Source organism: Culicoides brevitarsis, chromosome 3 (assembly GCF_036172545.1).
Source record: "Culicoides brevitarsis isolate CSIRO-B50_1 chromosome 3, AGI_CSIRO_Cbre_v1, whole genome shotgun sequence".
Taxonomy (NCBI): Eukaryota; Metazoa; Arthropoda; class Insecta; order Diptera; family Ceratopogonidae; genus Culicoides; species Culicoides brevitarsis.
In genome coordinates, this window is record NC_087087.1 from 10,831,155 (window position 1) to 10,851,102 (window position 19,948).

The 19,948-nt window shown below is 26.6% G+C and overlaps 1 protein-coding gene across 1 annotated transcript in view; it reads right to left on the reverse strand.

Annotated features, from left to right (window-relative positions):
- The window catches only part of LOC134835190 (uncharacterized), a 116,902-nt gene that overhangs the window by 17,097 nt on the left and 79,857 nt on the right, over window positions 1-19,948 (reverse strand). The window contains exons 14-15 of the mRNA XM_063850061.1: window positions 15,005-15,952; window positions 10,355-10,480 (exon numbers count right to left, since the gene is read on the reverse strand). Coding sequence (XP_063706131.1) covers window positions 10,355-10,480; window positions 15,005-15,952 — 1,074 coding nt within the window. The remainder of the gene's footprint in view (window positions 1-10,354; window positions 10,481-15,004; window positions 15,953-19,948) is intronic.

The following is a 19,948-nucleotide window of genomic DNA, read 5'->3' on the forward strand; positions in this document are numbered from 1 at the left end:
TACTTTGGCGTGTGTGTGTTTTTTGTCGATTTCTTTTTTATTTTATTTTTTTGAATTGAAAACAAAAGAAAAAAGTTTGTTGAACGGGATTTGGGGTTGAGCGCTTTTTTTAAAGTTAAATAAAATAGTTTTTTTTTTAAGAAAATATTTTTTTCTGTTAATTTTTTTTAAAGGTTTTTTTTATAAAACTTTTTATATAATTTCTTCTGTATAATACCTAATTTAATTTAATTTTTGTTCTTAAATTTTAATTAAAAAATTATTTTTTTAAAATAATAATTATAAACATTTTTTTTATAATTTTTTTTTTAATATTTTTTTATTAATTTATGAATATTTTTTAAATATAAAAATATGTTTTTGAAAATAATTTTGTATTAAATTAAAATATGAGTTTCTTTTAATTTTAAATTATTTTAAATGAATTTTTTTAAATTTTATTTTTTGATCTGAAATCGTATCTTGAATATTTTTACAATTTAAAATTTAATTTAATTTATTTTTTATTTAATTAATCTATTTAAAACTTTGTCATCCATTCAACATTAAGAATAAAATTCAACATTTCTTTCATTTTATACAATGATGCAAATTTTTTAAAATATATATTAAAAAAACATGAAAAATTAAAAACTTCACTAAATTTACTAAAAATAAACAAAAATTGCAATTATAAATAATTTGAAAGCGATGGGGGATTTTTAAAGATGGTTGAAATTTTCCAAATACAAAATGGATCCTGTTTTAATTGTAGAATAATTTTAGATTTTTAGTTTTAAGTCAAAAATTGTCTTATTTGCATGTACCTAATTTTAGAGAAAGAAACAGAAATACGTCTTTTAACATCTAATATCTCTCTCAAAGTGAAAAGCAATTATCGAATTTGTGACTTTTACATTTAAAAAATTTCTTAAAATGTTACTCGGGTGCGTTCAAATTTTTTTGAACGTTTTTTTCTTGTTCATAATTAATTTTTGAATGAAAAAAATTTAAACCAAAATTGACCAAAATTTATTTTTCTCCAATATTTTTAATTTTAAGAAATAAAATATATTATTTTTTTTTAATAAATAATATAAACTAAAATGAATTCAAAGTTAAAAGTATTTATATTAATTATTTTTTTTAAATTTTTTTTTTAATTAATTTTTTATTAGTTTTTAATTTCGCCTTGAAAATTAGAAATTAAAAAAAAATTATTAAAAAAATAGTATTTTTTTAAGCCAAAATATAAGAAAATTTAGATGAAAATGAATCACGAATGAAAAAAATGAAGGTTGAATGATTAAATATCGAATTTTAAGAGCAATTGAAGTCATTCCCTAAAATCTTTAAAGTTCATCAATTCCTTGCCAGAAAAATAATTTACTTCACTGCCCAAAAATTTTCTCCCAGAAAAACCTCATATTAAATTGCAATTTCTCTCTCTCTCTATTACGACATCATTCTAAAATCTCTCAATAAAAGGAAGAAAAACCATCGTATGTGGCCTCTGTGTGTTGCTTGTTAGGCTCTGTATTGAAACAAAAAGTTAACCGAACCACATACTTCTAAATTCAACTTTAAGTGTGAAAATATTTTTTGTTACTTCTTTATCAAAATCATGTTCATTTGCTGTTTTTTCCGAACGTTGTTAACTTCGGCATTTGGCAAAATCATGCTTTTTACACATTCCAAAGGAAACTTTTCGTTTTTTTTTTGCCATGCGATAAGTACTTTGTCGTAAAGTATGTGTGTGAGTTTGTGTGTTATCTCCTTAGGGAAACATTGATCATCAACTTTTTAGCTGCGAAAAATTGTGTACGTTCAAAAAAATATTGTTGCGAATCTTCGTCGTTTTCTTCTATTGAGTCACCCCTTTTTCTTACTTCAATGTGGAAAGTTCGTGTTTCGGATGCTTAAATATCCGCGAGATATGAAAATTTGAAAAAATAGGTACCAAACAACAGAAAATTGTGCATTAGGGTAAAATTTCAGAATGTGCTTTGGGCCAAAAAATATATTGTGCATTGGGAAAGAGTTTCAAAATGTATATTGGGACAAAATCTTATTAAATTCTGGGCTCAAAGTTATAAAATGTGCATTGAGATAAAATTTTAGATTAAAAAGTTGCAGATTATGGATTGGGGTAAAATTAGAGAATGTTGCTTGGGGCAAGAATTTAGAATCTAAATATGGGGTCGAATTTTTGAATTTGTATTGGGCTAAAATTTTCTAATATTTATTGGTAAAAATTTTTGAATGGGCAGTAAAAATTAATTGTGCATTGGACAAATTTCCAGAATGTGCATCGGAGGGATATTTTAGAATGTCAATTGGAGCAATGTCTTAAAATTTGCATGGGGCCAAAAAAAATATAGCTTTAAGGAAAAGTTTTAGAATGTACATTGGGGTAAACATTTAAACTTCGGTTTAGCAGTATAAAGAATGTGAATTGGGACAAAATTCAAACTGTGAAAAATATAAGATTATGTATTGGGGTTGTTTTAGATTGTGTTTTGGGACAAGATTTTAAAATTTGAACTTAAGGTCGAATTTAAAAATTTGCATTGGGGCAAAATTTAATAATGTGCAAGAATGTGCAATGGGCAAAATTTTACCCCAATGTTCATTCTAAATAATTGACCCAATGCACAATTTAAAATTTTGTCCCAATTCGCATTTTAAAATATTGCCCCAAGGCACAATTTGCGAGACATGATATTTTTCCAGTGATGACTCGATCTCGTGTCTCACTCATGCTTATGTCTCGTGTGTGTTTTTCATTCATTATTTGTGTGCAAAGCGGCATTATCATGAAAAATATTTATTATTACTATCGTATGTGTGTTTACGGAGGGCAGGGACCCCATTTTCAACTTATCTGCGGCGCATTTCTTATGTCTTAACGATACATTTACTCCTTTCTTTCTCGTGTGTGTTCAAGCAACCATTCAAGCAAATGTATTTTCGAACTGTTTTATTTACACTTTATGATGTCAAAGTTTTTGAAATTTATTGGATTTGCGTCGACTCTGCTCTAAAGTTACGGCATGCGAGGGACTGATACGCGAAGCAAAAAAATAATTTTTTCGCAAAACAAAAGAAAACACATTTTTCCGCCGTAAAAGACCTTTTTATCGTCTTTTTATGCTTGAACGAGCAAAACCACGAGCACAATCGATGAAGATGGTCTCAACGGCTTTTTTTTTTTGCGAAAATTTACATTTATTATTAACAGCAATTGTACCTTAGATATTTAGCCGGTAAAAAGTGTCACTTTAGAGGGAAAAAAGGATTGCGTGGGTGTAATTGAGGTGCGACACTGCGTTTTATGAATGATTATTTTTGACGTGAAAGCCGCAAAAGTGCCAACTTTTATTCATCTTTCATCATTTTTAAACAAGTTTTTTAAGATTTTTTACGCGTACTTCCGAGAAACAATTTTCGTTGAGATCGGTCGACGAATGAGATTTGAACATAAAAAGGTTTTTCTTGATTTTTAATGCGATATTTTAAGAAATATGGAATGAGAATGAAATTCGGGGAAGTTGAAACATTAAGTGAAATTTTCAATTAATTTGAGAATACTTAAAGTTTTTATTTGAAAAAAGGATAAAATACTACATAAATTTTAAAAATAAATGAAATCGCGAAAGATTTTAAAGAAAAATTAATTTTTTGGTAGAATATTACTAAATTTGAAAAAAATTATCAATTTCAATTTATAATTTAATTTTAGTTTTAATTAATAAATTAAAAATAAAATAATAAAATTTAATAATTAAATTTAATTAAAAAAGTGATATAAATATTTTTTTAAATTCTCTTAAAACAGAAAATTTAAAATTTAAAAAAATCATAATTTTGAAAAAAAAGATTTTTTTTTAAAAATTAGTAAACAAAAAAAATTTAAAAATATACTAGAATTGTTAAAAAAAATGTCAAAAATTAACATAAAAATAAAAGAAAAAAAATTTTAATTAATAAAAAACATTATTTTATATAATTATAAAAAAATAATTGGAAAATAATTTGGAGATATTTCAATGAATTTATGTGACTTTTACAAAGTGAAATAAATTATATAACGCAAAGTTTTTATGCAATACTTTTTTTTTATAAAATTCTAATTAAAATTTCATGAATAAATTGGATTATTGATTTAAATTTCATTTTATTAAATTTTTTTTTGAATTGTAAAATAAATTAATTTAATTTAAAATATAAAATAAAAAAAATAATTTAATTAAAAAATAATTATTGAAAAATAATTCTTTTAAAAAATTATTTTTTTTATTTAAAAAAATTATTTTTATTATTTTAAATTAATGAAAATTAAAAAAAAATATTTTACTACTTAAATATTTTTTTTTAATTTAAAAATAATTTTTTTCTCAATTTTTGTTTGATTTTTAGAACATTTTTTTTATAAAATTCTCAAACCAAAAGTCAATTTCCTTTGAAAAATTTTCCAAGCACTTCCCATGGGACTTCCAATCCATTCGCAAAAGACAACGACGAATCGTCATGCAATAAAAGTCACCCCACCAAAATAAAAAAAAAAACAAACACCCAAAAACTCTCGGGATGGCATCACACTATCAATATTGATTCACGTCATCCCAACCTAATCTTCTCATTTTTCACTTAAACTGACAAAACATCAAAAAAACCACATAATCGATAATAAATAACTCCCAATGTAAGATCATTCATCAAAAAAAAGGGAACGTACTCACGCAAACGAAAGAAGACCCGACTTCATATATTACAACAATAAATTAATCGAATCACCACCACGAACACATTATTTGTTTCGAAGACGGAAAAAGTGATGAACGACGTTTCTCCTTGCATTATCTTTGACTCTTTTTAAGTTTTTACTCGCAAGTAAAAAAATTGTCGAAAGTAATGGCAGATAAATCATTTTTTCTACCTTTCACGAAGTTCATGAGGCGAAATTGGCAAAGGTTTTGTTTGACTTTCGTCTTGAAGAAAAAGGACAAAAAAAAAGTGGTTTTATGACACGGATTATTATTGGAACACTCGAATTTTATGTGTTTCCTTGCCATTGGTCGTCGTCTTCATTGCCCGACGAAATATGTTTCCCGAACCTTATCTCGGTCCAATGTCCACACCATTCCGACGAGATTACGCCAAATTTATCCGCATTTTTATGGGTTGTGTCCTTTTCCAACATCAATCAGCGAGCAACAATCACACACACAAGTCCCTCGGACGTATCGCAGCAACACATAAACACATAATAAATGACGAATTTCATGTTAACCTTTTTTTTGTCCTACTAGACGAGCTTTTTCGGGGATGTTTGATGTTGCCATGGGAAATAGTTTTTGACCAGTAGTTCGCTTCAGTATAAAAAATTCGTTTCTCGCAAGCAAAAATCTTTGCGAAACACGAAAATTAATTGAATACGACCATGATATAAGAAAAAAAATTCAAAATGTGCATTGGGGCAAAATTTTAATATGGGCATTGGGGTAAAATTTGAGAATTTGCATTGGGAAAAGTTAAGAATGTGCTTCGGGCCCAAGTTAGGCAACATTTTAGCATGTGTATTGGTTCATCCCAAGCATATTCTAACTTTTTGCCCCAATGCACATTCTAAAAATTTTCCCCATGCAAATTTTGAAAATTTTCCTAATAAAAATTCTAAAGTTTTGCCCCAATGCACTTTCTAAAAATTTTCCTAATGCAAATTCTGAAAATTTTCCTAATGAAAATTCTAAAGTTTTACCCCAATGCACATTCTAAAAATTTTCCCAATGCAAATTCTGAAATTTTTCCCAATGCAAATTCTTAAAATTTTCCTAATGAAAACTCTAAATTTTTGCCCCAATGCAAATTCTGAAAATTTTTTCTAATAAAAATTCTAAAATTTTGCCCCAATGCACATTCTAAAAATTTTCCCAATGCAAATTCTGAACTTTGCCTCAATAGTTTGCGAGACACAAATTTTTTACAGTCTGTGACACAAAAAAAATGGACTAAAACAACAAATCTACAGCAATAAAACAAAATGTGCTAAAAATTTCGTCTAGTTCGGACTTTTTGTACGGACAAAAGTCCTTTTTGTCCCTTAAAACGACACAAAAAACCGAAAAAATTTAAAAAGAAATGCTTTTAAAAGGTTTTCTGTCCTAATATTTTGTTTTCATGCTTATTCGCATTACTTTTTTTTTTACTTTTATTATTTTTATTACATTTCTTTCTTCTTTTTTTGTTGTTATTGTTTCCTATGATTACAGCCAACCAACAACACAAAAAAAAAGTAAAGTGAGTGAGAACCAATATAATAATAACAACACCACTCAAAAAAACGAAAACTTTTTCGATTTTACACCCAATTCACATGCCATTTTAGTCCATTGCCACTAAATACAATCCATATGCCAACTTCCGCCATTTGGAGACTCTTGTCGAGTGCTAACTAGAAAATGAACTGATGATATTCGGGCAAATGACTTGTGAGAAATGAATGTGTGAAAAACATTAAATTAGCAACTGGGACAACAACAATTTTCCGCCATCAACAACAAAACTACGAAAGTTTTTTTTTTGTTGTTGTTGTACTAGTTAAGATTATTATCAGTTATTGTGTTTTGTTTTGTGTTCAATGTCAAGTTCTGATGACGAAAGTGACCTAGTTTTAGGTTGTAGATTAAGCTTTGAGGAATATTTTAACAAAAAAAAATGATAAATAATAAAATCAATGGAAAAATAATGAAATTTTTAACTAAATTTAAGTTAATTTTTTTTATTTAAATTAAAAATTAAATTTTTATTATTTTATTAAAAATTTATTTAAAATTAAATTGTGTTAGTTTTCAATTAAAAAATAAATTTATTTGAATTATTTTTATAAAGTAATAATTATTTTAATAATTATGTAAAACTAATATTTTTTAAAAAAATTCCATTGAATAAAAAAATTTAAAAAAAATATTTTTGAATTAAATAAATTAATTTAAAGATTTTTTTATTCATAAGGATATTTTTTTCTTTTTTATATTTTGAAAGAAATTTTTTTATTTTTTGTGAATTTTTAATAAAATTTAATTAAAAAAAAATAAATTTTTAAATAAAATAAAATTCAAAATTATCGATTTGAAAAAAAAAAATTAAAATTTCATTAAAAAGTTTTTTTATTGTGGTTTTAAATTTAATTCAAGAATAAAAAAAAACAAAAAACTTCGATTGAAAATTCTGAATGTAAGTTAAGTCATAATAACTTTTTAAATTAGTTAAAAATTGTAATTTAATCGAAAACTTAGAATTTTATACCTCTTTAATTACATTAAAAATTATTTAATAAAGTTACCAAATTAGATCATTAACAACTTAATAAAAAATTCTCATTCCCTTAATATTTCTCGAAAATTTTCATTTTCACCTGAACATGTAAAGAAGGCAAAAAAGTCATCAGCCACCCAACCGGTAAATCAAGTTCACGTCGCTCGATAAAAGAAACAAAAAAAAACCGAGTTCCCAGAGTAGAAGAAATAACCACAAATCAAAAATCCCATAAGAGAGGAAAAAAACGGAGAAAATCATATAAAAGATGATGGCAGTCAATGGGGTTCCTTCCAAAACAACAACCCCAAAGAATTTTTGTTTGAATTTTTGCGAAAAACGAGGAAAAAAATCAGTAATAAATCATGGTTTGTGTGTCGTCTTTGTCGTATATGGGGAAAAATATAAAAAAAAGAAGGCCGTCATCGTCGTTTTCTTTCTTTTTTTTTAAAACAATAAAAAGATATTTTCTTTTATTATTATTATTACAATATTTTCATTTCTCCACTTTTTTCGTCGTCGTTGTTAGTGTTAACGTATGTTCCTTGCCAAAAACTTTCTTTCGCACACATACAAAGCTCTCTCTGGCGAAATATAACAATAATGTCGAAAAGATTTGCACCCGACAATTTATAGATTGTTCATAGGTATAATAATGGATTTTTTTCCTCTTTTATTTTTATTATTTTATAAGTTTTCTTTTGATTTTCCTTTTTTTTTCGCTCTCCTCGTTCTTTTAAAAAAATATAAAATAAAAGATTTCATAACTCGTACGTACGTTTGTGTTAATAAAACATTTTTCTTTTCTAAAATAAATATCAAGCACACACAAACACTGAAGACACATTTTTCCTATTTCAAAAAAATCACACGAAGAAAAAAAAAATTTTTTTTTACGCATCCAATCAGTTTGCCAGGGCTCGCAATCAAATTCCAATGAAAAAAGTCTGAACGCATAGTGTGAGAAATTGAGATTCTTTGTTCTTCTTGCAGAACGAAAAAAAAAATGATAAAAACACCCAAGCAATTTTATTGGTATTTTTTTTTTTAACAAATCATGACGACGACGATAATAAATAAATACGAACAATTTTTTCAGTTGAATTTGTTCGTTTTGTTGAAAAGGCGTGATAATAATCATTAGACTTCATGCGTCTTTTCATGCATCATCGATAATTTATAATGATAGGTGGGCGAATTATTGGTTTATTCTTTTACGTTTCTGTTTCTTAAAGAAGAGTTAAATTTAAAAAAAAATAAATTTTTGCAAAAATCGAGGCAAAAATGCAGCATGTTGATAAAAATTTCTTTCTACATTCTCTGAGAAACTATGAAACTCGTGAAAAATCCATAAAACATAAATCATTCTCTCACAATAGCGACCATAAATTGAATCAGTGAATAGAAGTTTTTTCCTTTCTTTTTAGTGGAGCACACGTCACGCTTTTATATTCAATTTTGTGTTAGTTTCTTCTTTTATTTTTTTGCGAAATAAATATTTATCAACATAAACACTGCTAAACCGTGAACTATATGAAAAACTAATGTTTCTCGGATTATTAGAAAATTTTCGAGTTATGACAAAATTAAAACTTTTCTTAATTGAATAAAGAAAAATATTCTTGTTTCAAAAAAAAAAAATTAAATTTGAGGTAAGGTAAAAATCTTTTAATTGCAGCTTTACGGAAGTATTTAACTTGTTCTGAGATTTTGTTTCTCATTTTAATTATTTTCTTGTTTAGTTTTTGTTAACTCCGAAAGTATTCAGAATTGTGTTTAACTTGTTCTGAGATTTTGTTTCTCATTTTAATTATTTTTAAGTTTTGTTAACTCTGTTGATATCTTAGTGGTCGTATTGTTTTCCAATTCACAGAATGTTAAAATATACTCGTAGGTTTGTTCATATTAAGCTTCATTCGAGTTTCAATTTACTCAAATTCATGCATGTGCTTGGTATCTTCGAGTTGAGGTTTCTTTGTTTCGATTTCTTGTAATTGGTCAGATTTTTAGTTAAGATGTGCTTCAAATTTAGTATGGATAAAACAAAATGGGGATTGATATGGATGCCACACTGGATCCAAGATGGCCTGATAACAAAAATTAATGTTTTAATTGATGATTCTCAAAGTCACAAATGATTCTCTTTCTTAAATTTTACCTAGAAGAATAAAATTACATGTTTCTTCGTTCGCTTATTCTTTCAGAGTGAGGTTTTTCTTAATTTTTGTGACGTTTAGCGTGAAAATCTAAATCCATCTAAATCAAATTGTTCATAGGGCAATTTTTTCAAAAAAATCATCAGGTAATATTGTTCATAGTAAATAACATGTATTTGGTCAAGCTGGTCATATATTGTGTTATCCATAAAGAAAATTTCTAGAAGGAGTTAAGATCTATTCATCATGATGTTTTGTCAGTCTTTGGATTTTTTTTGGATCATCTTGATTTTAGATTCTTTCATTAATCCTTTACTAAGAATCAATCTTCGGGTTTCTTTACTGAAAGCATTGCTCTTAGGCTCGTCTTGTAATATTGCAGGCAGATCTTCTTAAGAGTCCTGTCTTGTTATTGACTGCTTTTAGCCGGTGTTAATGTTAATATTTTCGTCATTATTATCTTCCACATCACTCACTTTTCTATAAAATAAACTTAAAGTTGGTTTAAATTAAAAAAAAAAAATATAAAACAAAAAAAAATAAATTAAAAATTTTAAAAAGAAATTAACAATTGACGAATTTCAATTTTGAAAAGTAAAATCAAACTTTGTTGGGTAGAACGAAGTCCACGGGTAACGCAAAAACTTTATATTACCATTTATGTTTCGCAAAAAAAAATTATCTTGCGAAATATAAACTTTTCACAGTTCACGTAAAGAAAAAGACGAACACTCTTAGGCTAAAAGAAACAAATCAACAAGAATGTACGAATTTTCATCAGAAGCCGTATCAGAGGAATGTCACACACGAAAAATTTGAAATTTTTTCCCATTCAATCGTATCAAAAAATAAAGTAAATAAAAGAGAAAAAAACAAAAAATATATAAAAAATGGGGACATACCTGTTCTTTTTTCTGCTTCATTGATTGCAATATCTTCCAATACAAAAGGCTCGCTGCGACCTTTTTGATTCACACTATAAGCGACAAGATGTAATGTCGGTGCTTGCGAGTCAGATGGCAATAAATCTGTAGGAGAAAAGAGAAAATTTTTTTTAGTAAGAAAATGAAAATAAGAAAAAAAGCGTCGTTCGTTGTTGTTGATGTCGTCAAGTGCGAGAGAGGCAATGTAGCGAGGAGCTGGAAACGAGGGGAGGAGATGGAAAACAAAGAAACATGATTTCTTGTTTTCTTTCATCGGCTTTCAAGAAGGTTATCATCGCATTGAAATTCCCTCATTCACACCATTAGTTTTTGAACAATGCCGAGAGGATCACGAGTTGTTTGTTACCTTTATCTGCGCTGTTAACAGCGGACATGCTTTTTTTTCGAGAATTTCTCACTAAATTAAGAGTAAATACACTTTTTCTTCATTCTCTTCTCAGTATACACAAGGGATCAAAATTGTCACGGACTGCAAAGGTGGTCAAGAGCTAATAAAGCGTACGCTTCAAATGTTATCGAAATTGCTTGAACTTTTTGATTTCAATTTATCATGAGCAGTAAATCTCTCGATTTTTTCTGCTTTTATAGACAACAAGAAAAAAAAAAGGTGAAAAACATTTCATTCTTTGGAAAACGAAAAAAAAATAATAAAAATGCCTCCTGTGTATTTTTCGCTGTAACTCCATAATGTTATATGACGCGTGAAATGTATTTAGAACAAAAACTTGACATTTGAATTGACTGACGCGCGTTGTTACATCAAAAACAAAAAAAAAACAGCCAGCAAAAAAACACGTCGATGTCAATAAATACTAGTTGGAGCTACAAACATGTTATAAATAAAGCATTTTTCCGTCATATATCGGAATTTATCACGCGTCGGCGTCCATTATGACGGAAATTATTGATGCGAAAAATTTTTCGATGCTGATACGGACGAAAAACGAACAAAAAAATGCGTTGCTTATAATTGATGTCCATTATAGCTTGGTAGCGTGACAGAGGCGCCTTAACATCGAAATTGGACAAATCCCTCAAAAGAATGTCAAAGTTCAGACAGATGTAATTTTATTTTTGTCAAAAGTTGGTAGAAATTGATTTTTTTGACATTTTCAAGGTTAGTTTGTTTCATTTTAAGAAATGAAACATAAATTCTTATTTAAGACATTTTAACTTTAAATATTATTTTTTAACTAATTTTTATCGATATTTTAATTTTTTTAAAAATTATAAGAAAATGCAAAATATAATTATTTTGAAATTTTTCAAAAAATATTTTGAACAAGTTTTTCCAATTTTTTTTTTTAAATAAAAATGTTATTATTTATTTAAATATTTATTAAAATTATTTAAATATTTAAAAAAAATATTTAAATTTAATTAATTTATTTTGAAGAATTATTAAATAATTATTTCAATAAATGAGAAAATTAGAAAACTTATATTTGTAAAATTTTATTCAAAATATTTTAATTAAAGATTTTAATATTAAATAATTTTAATGAATAAATGTAACTAAATTAAATAATTAAAAATTTTAAATATTTTGAATATGTGCCAGAAAAAATCGAGCCATAAAATTTTACAAATATAATTTTTATTATTTTCTCATTTATTGAAATATTAATTTAATAATTTTTTAAAACTAATTAATTATATTTAATTATTTTTAAAAAAATTATTTTTTAATTAAAATTTATCCAAATTTTTTAAAGTGCAATATATTTTAATATTGATAAAAATGCAAAAAAAAAATATTTAATTAATTTTTTAATTCAATTAAATTTTTAATATTTTTAATTTAAATTTATTTCAGAAAATTTTCTTACGGCTTTTATTAAAATTGTCACACCACTGTGAGAATTTAATTGCATTCAATGTTTAGAAAATTTTTCAACAGAACAATTTCTGGCCAAAATGATAAAAAAAAGTCATATCCATTATTAATGCAGAAGTCAGTCGTCCGTTATTTAAATATCAGAACAATGGATTTTGCAGCAATAAATTACATCGAATGTATTAACCGAATGAATGCACTTCTCTTTGAACTCTATCAAAGCATGGAGATAATTTATTATTGCATTTCTAACAACAGACTTAAGTGGGTCAAAGCAATTTTTGCAGTTGTCTCTTTGACGAAATTCACGATTAGCTCAAGTCTCCCCTTCTCTCTGGAGTCCAATTTTTCTCCATTTCAATTGTGCACTTGTCTTCGGCATTAAGGTATTAAAGAAGACAAAGAAATTACAAAAAACGAAAGGATAAGGAGCGCATCAAAGTCTCATATGAATTTATTTCAATTCAATTTAGAATAAAGACGAGTTAAGCTGCATAGAAAAAATAAATAAAATAGCAAAAAGCCTTTTACATATCAATTTATGCACAATGGACCTGAACTAATACATTGATAGAATTTTTTTTTGTCTTTGCAGTGAAATGATTTGGAATAAAGGAGAAAAGATGCAGAAAAGTACAGCTTTAAATGACGATCTGTTTACAAAATGGGGAGACAAAAAAAATATGCTTCAGTATACTCAAGCGACCAAAAGGTCCTGTCTAACGATTTATCATTCATTCACCACACACACAGACAGAGGAATGGAACAAAAACACCCTGAACCTTAGCAGAACTTATGTACGGGAAAAATAAATCACATGCATCATGTCCGACTCACAGCACATTTATATAAATTCTTCTCCCTCGTAATTTTTTTTTTTTAGTAGAACGATAGTTCTTTTTTTTTGCCTCTCTATCCTGAACCAGATAAACTACAAATGTACCATCATTACGTGCACATTATTTATTTGTAGGAAAAAACTCGGCAATAAAATGAAAAAGTGCAGTTACTGGAAAGCGCACGAAAAAAATAAAACAAAAACAGAAAACATTGAGAGTGAGAAAGAATTTACTTTGGATGTCATCGAATTAAAAAAAAATATTGAAAGTGTATTTTTTTAAAAAATTATAGAAAATTTTTTAAAAAAATTATTAAAAAAATATCAGGTAAGTCCTTATTCTAAAATTTTGAAATACTTTTTTCTTCAGAATTTATTTTTAAAATTAAAAAATTAAGACTTGAGTTTTTTTTTAAATTGTGACATTTCCTTCATTTTCCAAGAAATTCATGCAAAATTAACTTTGTTTTCGAGTATCACGAAAGTGACAGTCGTTGCAAAATTGCATATTTTTGCAATTTAGTTGAAATACAATTTTGAGACAGCATGGAAAATCCAAGTATCAATTTATTTATATACGTGTACAATTTTACATGAATATATATTTTTTTATTTTTTTTTTTTGTGCAACTGATGCATGATGGAAAATATGTCATTTTATTCAAAAGCTCTTGTTTTATATTTTATTCTCTCTGTTCTGTGTCGCCTACTCTATTGTTTGAGTTTTTCCTACATACGAGTTTTGTTATTGTTGAACATGAATTTTTTGCATACATAACTTTTTTTTTGCAGCAAGCGAGAGAGGAAAAAAATTGAAAAGTCTGTCATTTTTTATCGACGTCAAGACAAGTAAAATGTCATGAAAAAAAAGCAATTGAGGCTGGTGCAATGATTGAAAGTGTTTCCCTTTTATAAAGTAATTGTTTTAGATTTTTTTCAGAAATTAAAATAGTAAATGCAGGAAGTTAATTTTAAACAACGAATCAAGGTAAGTATCACTGCAAATATCTAGGAGCATTGAAATATGTTGATTAAAATACCACTTCCAAGATCAAACGCCTTATTACATTAGTAAACAGATGCTTCAATGGTTTTGAAACGACAAAAAGATCATAGCAGTCATAAAAAGTATCATCTACAAGAACCGACCAGTTTTCGAATACATGGAAGTGACTATAAGAGCCAATCGAAGCGTTGACTACCATAGAAGCACTCCCGAAAAAGTTCCGATAGAAGTGCTAACTGTTCTGTCTTCGGAGTCATCCATCAACTCGGTGACCAACAAGCTTATCTGACTCTTAAAAGACGAAATAGTTATCGGATTACTACGGATCATAAGCATATCACGCAAAGACTGATTTGATAAATTAAAATCTAATTATTTACTGGAAGCCTCGATGTTTTTACTTTAACCGACTTTATCTCATCAATTCGTCATAAATGGCTGTGAGAGTTAACCATGTTCGATGGCAAAAGCTGACGAAAGCTGCTGCAGACTTTCGAAAAGGAAGTTTTTGTTCCATATTTGGTGCCAAAAATATTATCATCACCTCCAAACTAGGTAAAAATGCAAACATAAGGTATTAGCACGGGATGCAAAAAATATACCAGACTCGGAAGAGAAGAAATTAACGAACAGTTCAGAAGGTCTAAATGGCAAAGGATCGATGGAATTCACCCTTAAGGTTCTTAGAATTTGACGCAATATGGCAAATATGCACGAGACTTCTTAGTTTATGATAAAAATTGTAAATAGAAGAGACAAAAATTACTTTACAATAATCCAAACCAATTATTTACAAAGGAAACATTTTTCCCACTTGCCCTTGCCTCAAGTCAAGTTGATGTCACTTTTCGCAGTTACTTGTGCAAAATTTCCCGTACGTCACTTAATTAACGATCGAATCGCAACGAGTCATTTAATTAACTTACCTGACAAATCAAAACGGAACAATGGAACATCCGTGTACGCACTCGTGACATTTAGTCGTAGTTTGCGCGTTCTCGAGTCATATGCCTCAAGTATAAAATGTTGCGGTAAGCCGCCGTCATAGCCAGCGATGCATTCCAATTCCATCGTTGTCAGGGACGATGACGACGCGGATGATTGTCGTGTCTCGTAAGTGGTGGATGCCGTATCGAACGGATCGTGGTAGTGACTCGATGACGAGAGTGCTGCTGCATACGCGGCTTTATCGCGATTATTATTATTTTTATTATTGAAATTATTATTATTTTTATTATACGTTAGTGGCACTTCATTTCGAATAATTCTATTTGCTAGTCGCTTTGTTGTTGCTGTGTTGATTTTTTCGTTCGTTGTTTCGTTCTGTTGGTTGTCACTATTGTTATTATTATCGCGGCGCATCACTTTTCTCATCTCACTTAAATTATCATTATTACTATCATCACTATTATAAATATTATCATTATTATTTTTATTATTATTATTGGATCTACTGTACACTAGGCGACGACTATTCTCGTCGTCCCTGTCTCTTTGGTGGTAATTTTCACTTCTATCTCTACTATTACTACTACTGCTACTGCTTGTATCTACGTCCCTTTTATGCACAATTATTTTTCTATCACTCTCCGCCTCCATTAGATTAAATTGCATCTCTAACGAGGACGAGGAAGACTGCGAAGTTTTTCTGCCATTTTTGCTGCTACGCGCAATCGGATCCATTTCCGACAAATGATCTCCGTCGCCCGTTGAACTCGGCCCGTAATGATGGCTGCCGGCATTACCATTAATGTAGCTTAATTCTTTCACATTATGATACCCATAAATTGTGGTCAAGTTAGACACGAGCAACGTTGTTGTGGCTGTCGATGTGTACGGGCGCAACGTGCAGTTCTTTAAAGGTGATGGCTTAGCTGTAAAGTACAAAAAAATAGACATAAATTTCATGTATAAAGCAAAAAAAAAAAAAAAATTGAGAGAAAAACATTCACACACAGGAAAATTAATTGCATTACTTGTCAATTATCTGCGCTTCGTTATTTAACAATTTTCTTCAGCTCGTTTTTTTTGCGTTCGTTATTTTTTTTTGTGTTAGCAAATTCGGTCATTACTAACTGTCAGACGTACATTTGTCTAGTTAGTGAGAAAAAAAAACAAAAAACAACGAACGATAGACGAAAAAATAGCAGGTAACAACCTCTAAAAATGGTAAAGTGAAAAAAGGTAACATCACACTTTAATCATTATGTAATTAATTGGTGTGTAACAGATTTTGAATACTATAGCGTAACTTTTCATGTAAATGGGGATAGGAGGGGATGAAATAATGGATAATTTTATTTGTGGAAAAATGTTGCTTATCCTATAGATTTTTTATTTCGAAATAAAAATAATATATTCAAATTATTAAAATAAATTTTTTTATTATTTTTTATTTGAATTTTAATTAATAAATTAATTTAAATAATTTTTAATTTAATAATTTTTTTTTAATTCTTAAAATCTTATAAATAAATTATTTTATGAAAATAAATAAATTAATTTAATAAAATAAATTATTTTACTAAATTAATAAATTAATAAAAAAAAAAAATAAATAAATTAAAAAATAATTTTAATAAAGTTATTTTATTAAAATCAATTTTTAATTATTTTTTTATTTTTATTAATCATTAATATATTTTTTTTATTTTTAAATAATAAAATATCTTAATTAAAATTAATTTTTAAATAAATGTTATTATTTTTTTTATTTTTAAATAATTATTTAATTAATTATTTAATATAATTATAAAGCTGAATATTTTAACATTTTTGAGGTTGAAATCTATAAAAAAAAAATTTAAAATCTTCTAAAAATTTAACATAATATTTTGAGCTTGATTTGATGCAATTAATTGAGTCAAATTATTTTATTTAAATTTTTAAAAAATTAAAAAAAAATATGTTAGGATTAAATTTTTCTTTCAAAAATAATAGGAAAAATTTTAATAAAAAAAACATTGAATTTTAATTCAATTTTATTTAAAAAAACAAAAAATTAAATTACTTTCAAAATTTATAATTTTCCTAATTTTTTGATACTTTTTAAATAAATAAGATTTTTGTTTTTCAAGATTGCAAAAATTTTAAAAGAAATTTTGAATCAAATTTCTGATCAATTATGAATATTCATTTTTGACATCACTACTCTAGATCTATTAAAAGATCTCACGTAATATTTATTGCATCGTTTCAGGGGCAAACATCTCAACTTTAATCGAACTTGTTCTTGGAAAAAGATAAGGAAATGATACAAAAACATCAAATACATGTTTTCCATCTTAAAAGGTTCAAAAAAAAAATCATCGAAAATCCATTTCTCTTGATTAACATATTTCCATTTATCGGAACAACTGATTATGCAATATCAATATTTTCCCATGTTCCGAATATCGCAAAAAACAACTCGAGGCAATTTCTCAGTCAAAATATCAAAATAATTTCAAGTCATTCCATGTTTTTCTATGAAAATAAGGACAACGATGATGATGTAAAACTAATGAAGACTGATAATAATAAATTTTGCGTAGTGTATGATTTGACATGAGATGTTGACCCACGCAGAACACAAACCAACCAAAATAAACAAAATTTTGTATCTGATATCTGACAACAACAAGCAACTGAAAATTATATGTACATATTTACTCAAGAGAAAATAAATTGCCTCCCCGAAGGTCTTCTAATCCAAGTCCGAACCCTTTTCTTCTTACATGATTTTTTTTTCGGAAAATGCCCTAACCAGAACAAAAGTTTGGAAATTTTCTTTGAAGTCGTTTTCCTGTGAACAATTTTGAAAAAAAAAAGTTTATTAAAGAAAGAATGAAAACAAATATCAAAAATAACGAAAAAAGGGAGAAAAATTGATCTCCAATAATAAAGAAAAAAAAATACGAAATCCTTTAAGGCAATCTCTTGTTCGTGTTTCGGTATCGGGTTATTTATCAGTTGAAACAGTATTTATTTAAATTTTCTGCATGTATTTTTTTTCCTTTTTTTTCCTCATTCTGTGTGGGCTGTTTTTCTACAGACACAGTCAAAAACACACAACTTGTGGCTTCAGGTCGTCCATTATTTTTTTTCGTTCGTTCGTGGAATCCTGAATCGAAATGAAAAATGAGAATAGATAAAGTTCAATCCCCCAAATTAAATGAATGGTTGCCTCCTCGTCGTTCGTTCTCGGTCTACTAAGCCAAACTCCTTTTTTTTAATATTTGATATCCGGGCAATTTTATTATTTACACAAAGCATTTTTTTTTCTATTTTCTAAAAAACATTCGCAAGGTATGAAGAATAAACAAAAACAAATGAAGCAAAATTTTAATTAAAGTCTTTGGAACGACGCACGTGGAAAAAGTGTATGAGGAAAAGGTATTAATTTTTCACGTTATTTACTACATTTTAATATACTTGAGGAGGAAATATAGCGCTAGAGGGTAGCACAGACAAGGATAAACCTGGAAATTGATTAAAAGTACTTTACTTTTACACAGGCAAAAAGCTGACGGCATTTTTCCCAAAAAAATTGAAAATAATTTAATCACAAAGTTGAAAATCTTTAAAAGAATTAATTTTCGTAACATTTTATGAGGAAAAACGTTTTTTGATTGATTTTTCGTTCAGTTCATTGTTGTTGATGGCACAACAAAGAAGCATTAATTAAAAAATATAAGATGAAAGGTCTTGAATAAAATTAACTCTTTCCTTTTATTTTCGGACACGTTTCGGCAAAATAATCAAGACAATTTGCACAAAGCGCTCAAATTTCATTTTACGGAAAATCTTTCGGCAACAACAACAAAAAAAAATGTACATCAGGTACACCAAACGTACTTTAGCGAGCGAATAAAATGATGCGAAATAAAGGCGAAGAGCAGAAAATTAGTCCCTCATTCATGGCTCTTTTCATAAAACAATGAGTTATAAAGGTTTGATGCTTTTAATTTAAAAGGAAAATACGACCGTAAAGACGTTACTTTGCTATTTTATTGTATAGAAAATGTCGGCAATCGTTTTTTGTGGAAAAAAGGGGATTGGAAATTCAGGTGAGTTGTACTTTAATAAAATTATAAATTTTTAAAAATTATGAGATTTCAGTTTTTAATTTTTTTTTTATTAAATTTTATTTTTTTTAATTTTTTATTTTTACTAAAATTTTTTTTTTATTAAATTAATTAATTTTTAAAACAGTTTTTAAGCTTTGGAAAAATTATTTAAATAATAATAATTTAATAATAATTAATAATAATTTAATAATAATTTAAAAAATATTAAAAATTAAAAAAAAATAAAGGAATGAGAAATAATGTAAATAAAATATAAAAAAATAAAAAAAATAAATAAAAAAAAATAAATAAAAAAATTAAAAAATTTAATTTAATAAAAAAAACTTTAAAAAAATAAAAAAAAATTTAAAAAGTTAAAAAATTTTAGCATTAATAGGAAACCCTCAAAAATGTTTAGATCAAAAAAAAAATCAAATAATTTTGTACAAAATTTAAAAATTAAATAAAATTGAAAAAATAATATTTAAAAAATTAAATAATTCTAAAAAAATAGAAAAATTAAAAAATGTTAATAAACTTTAAAAAATTATAAAAATCCTCAAAGGTAAAAGATTTTTTTAAAATTTTTTAATCATTATTAAAAATTTTTTAAGATTTATAAAAGTTATTTAATAAATAAAAATAATTATTAAAATTAATTAATTTCAAATTATTAAAAATTTAAAAAAATAAAAAAATTGAAATTAAATTTAAAATAATTTAAAAAATGTTAGATTTGTAAAAAATTAAAAAAAAATTAAATAAGTTTTAAAAAGCATAAAAGGTTAAAGATTTTTTTTTGTAATTTTTAAATCAAAGAAT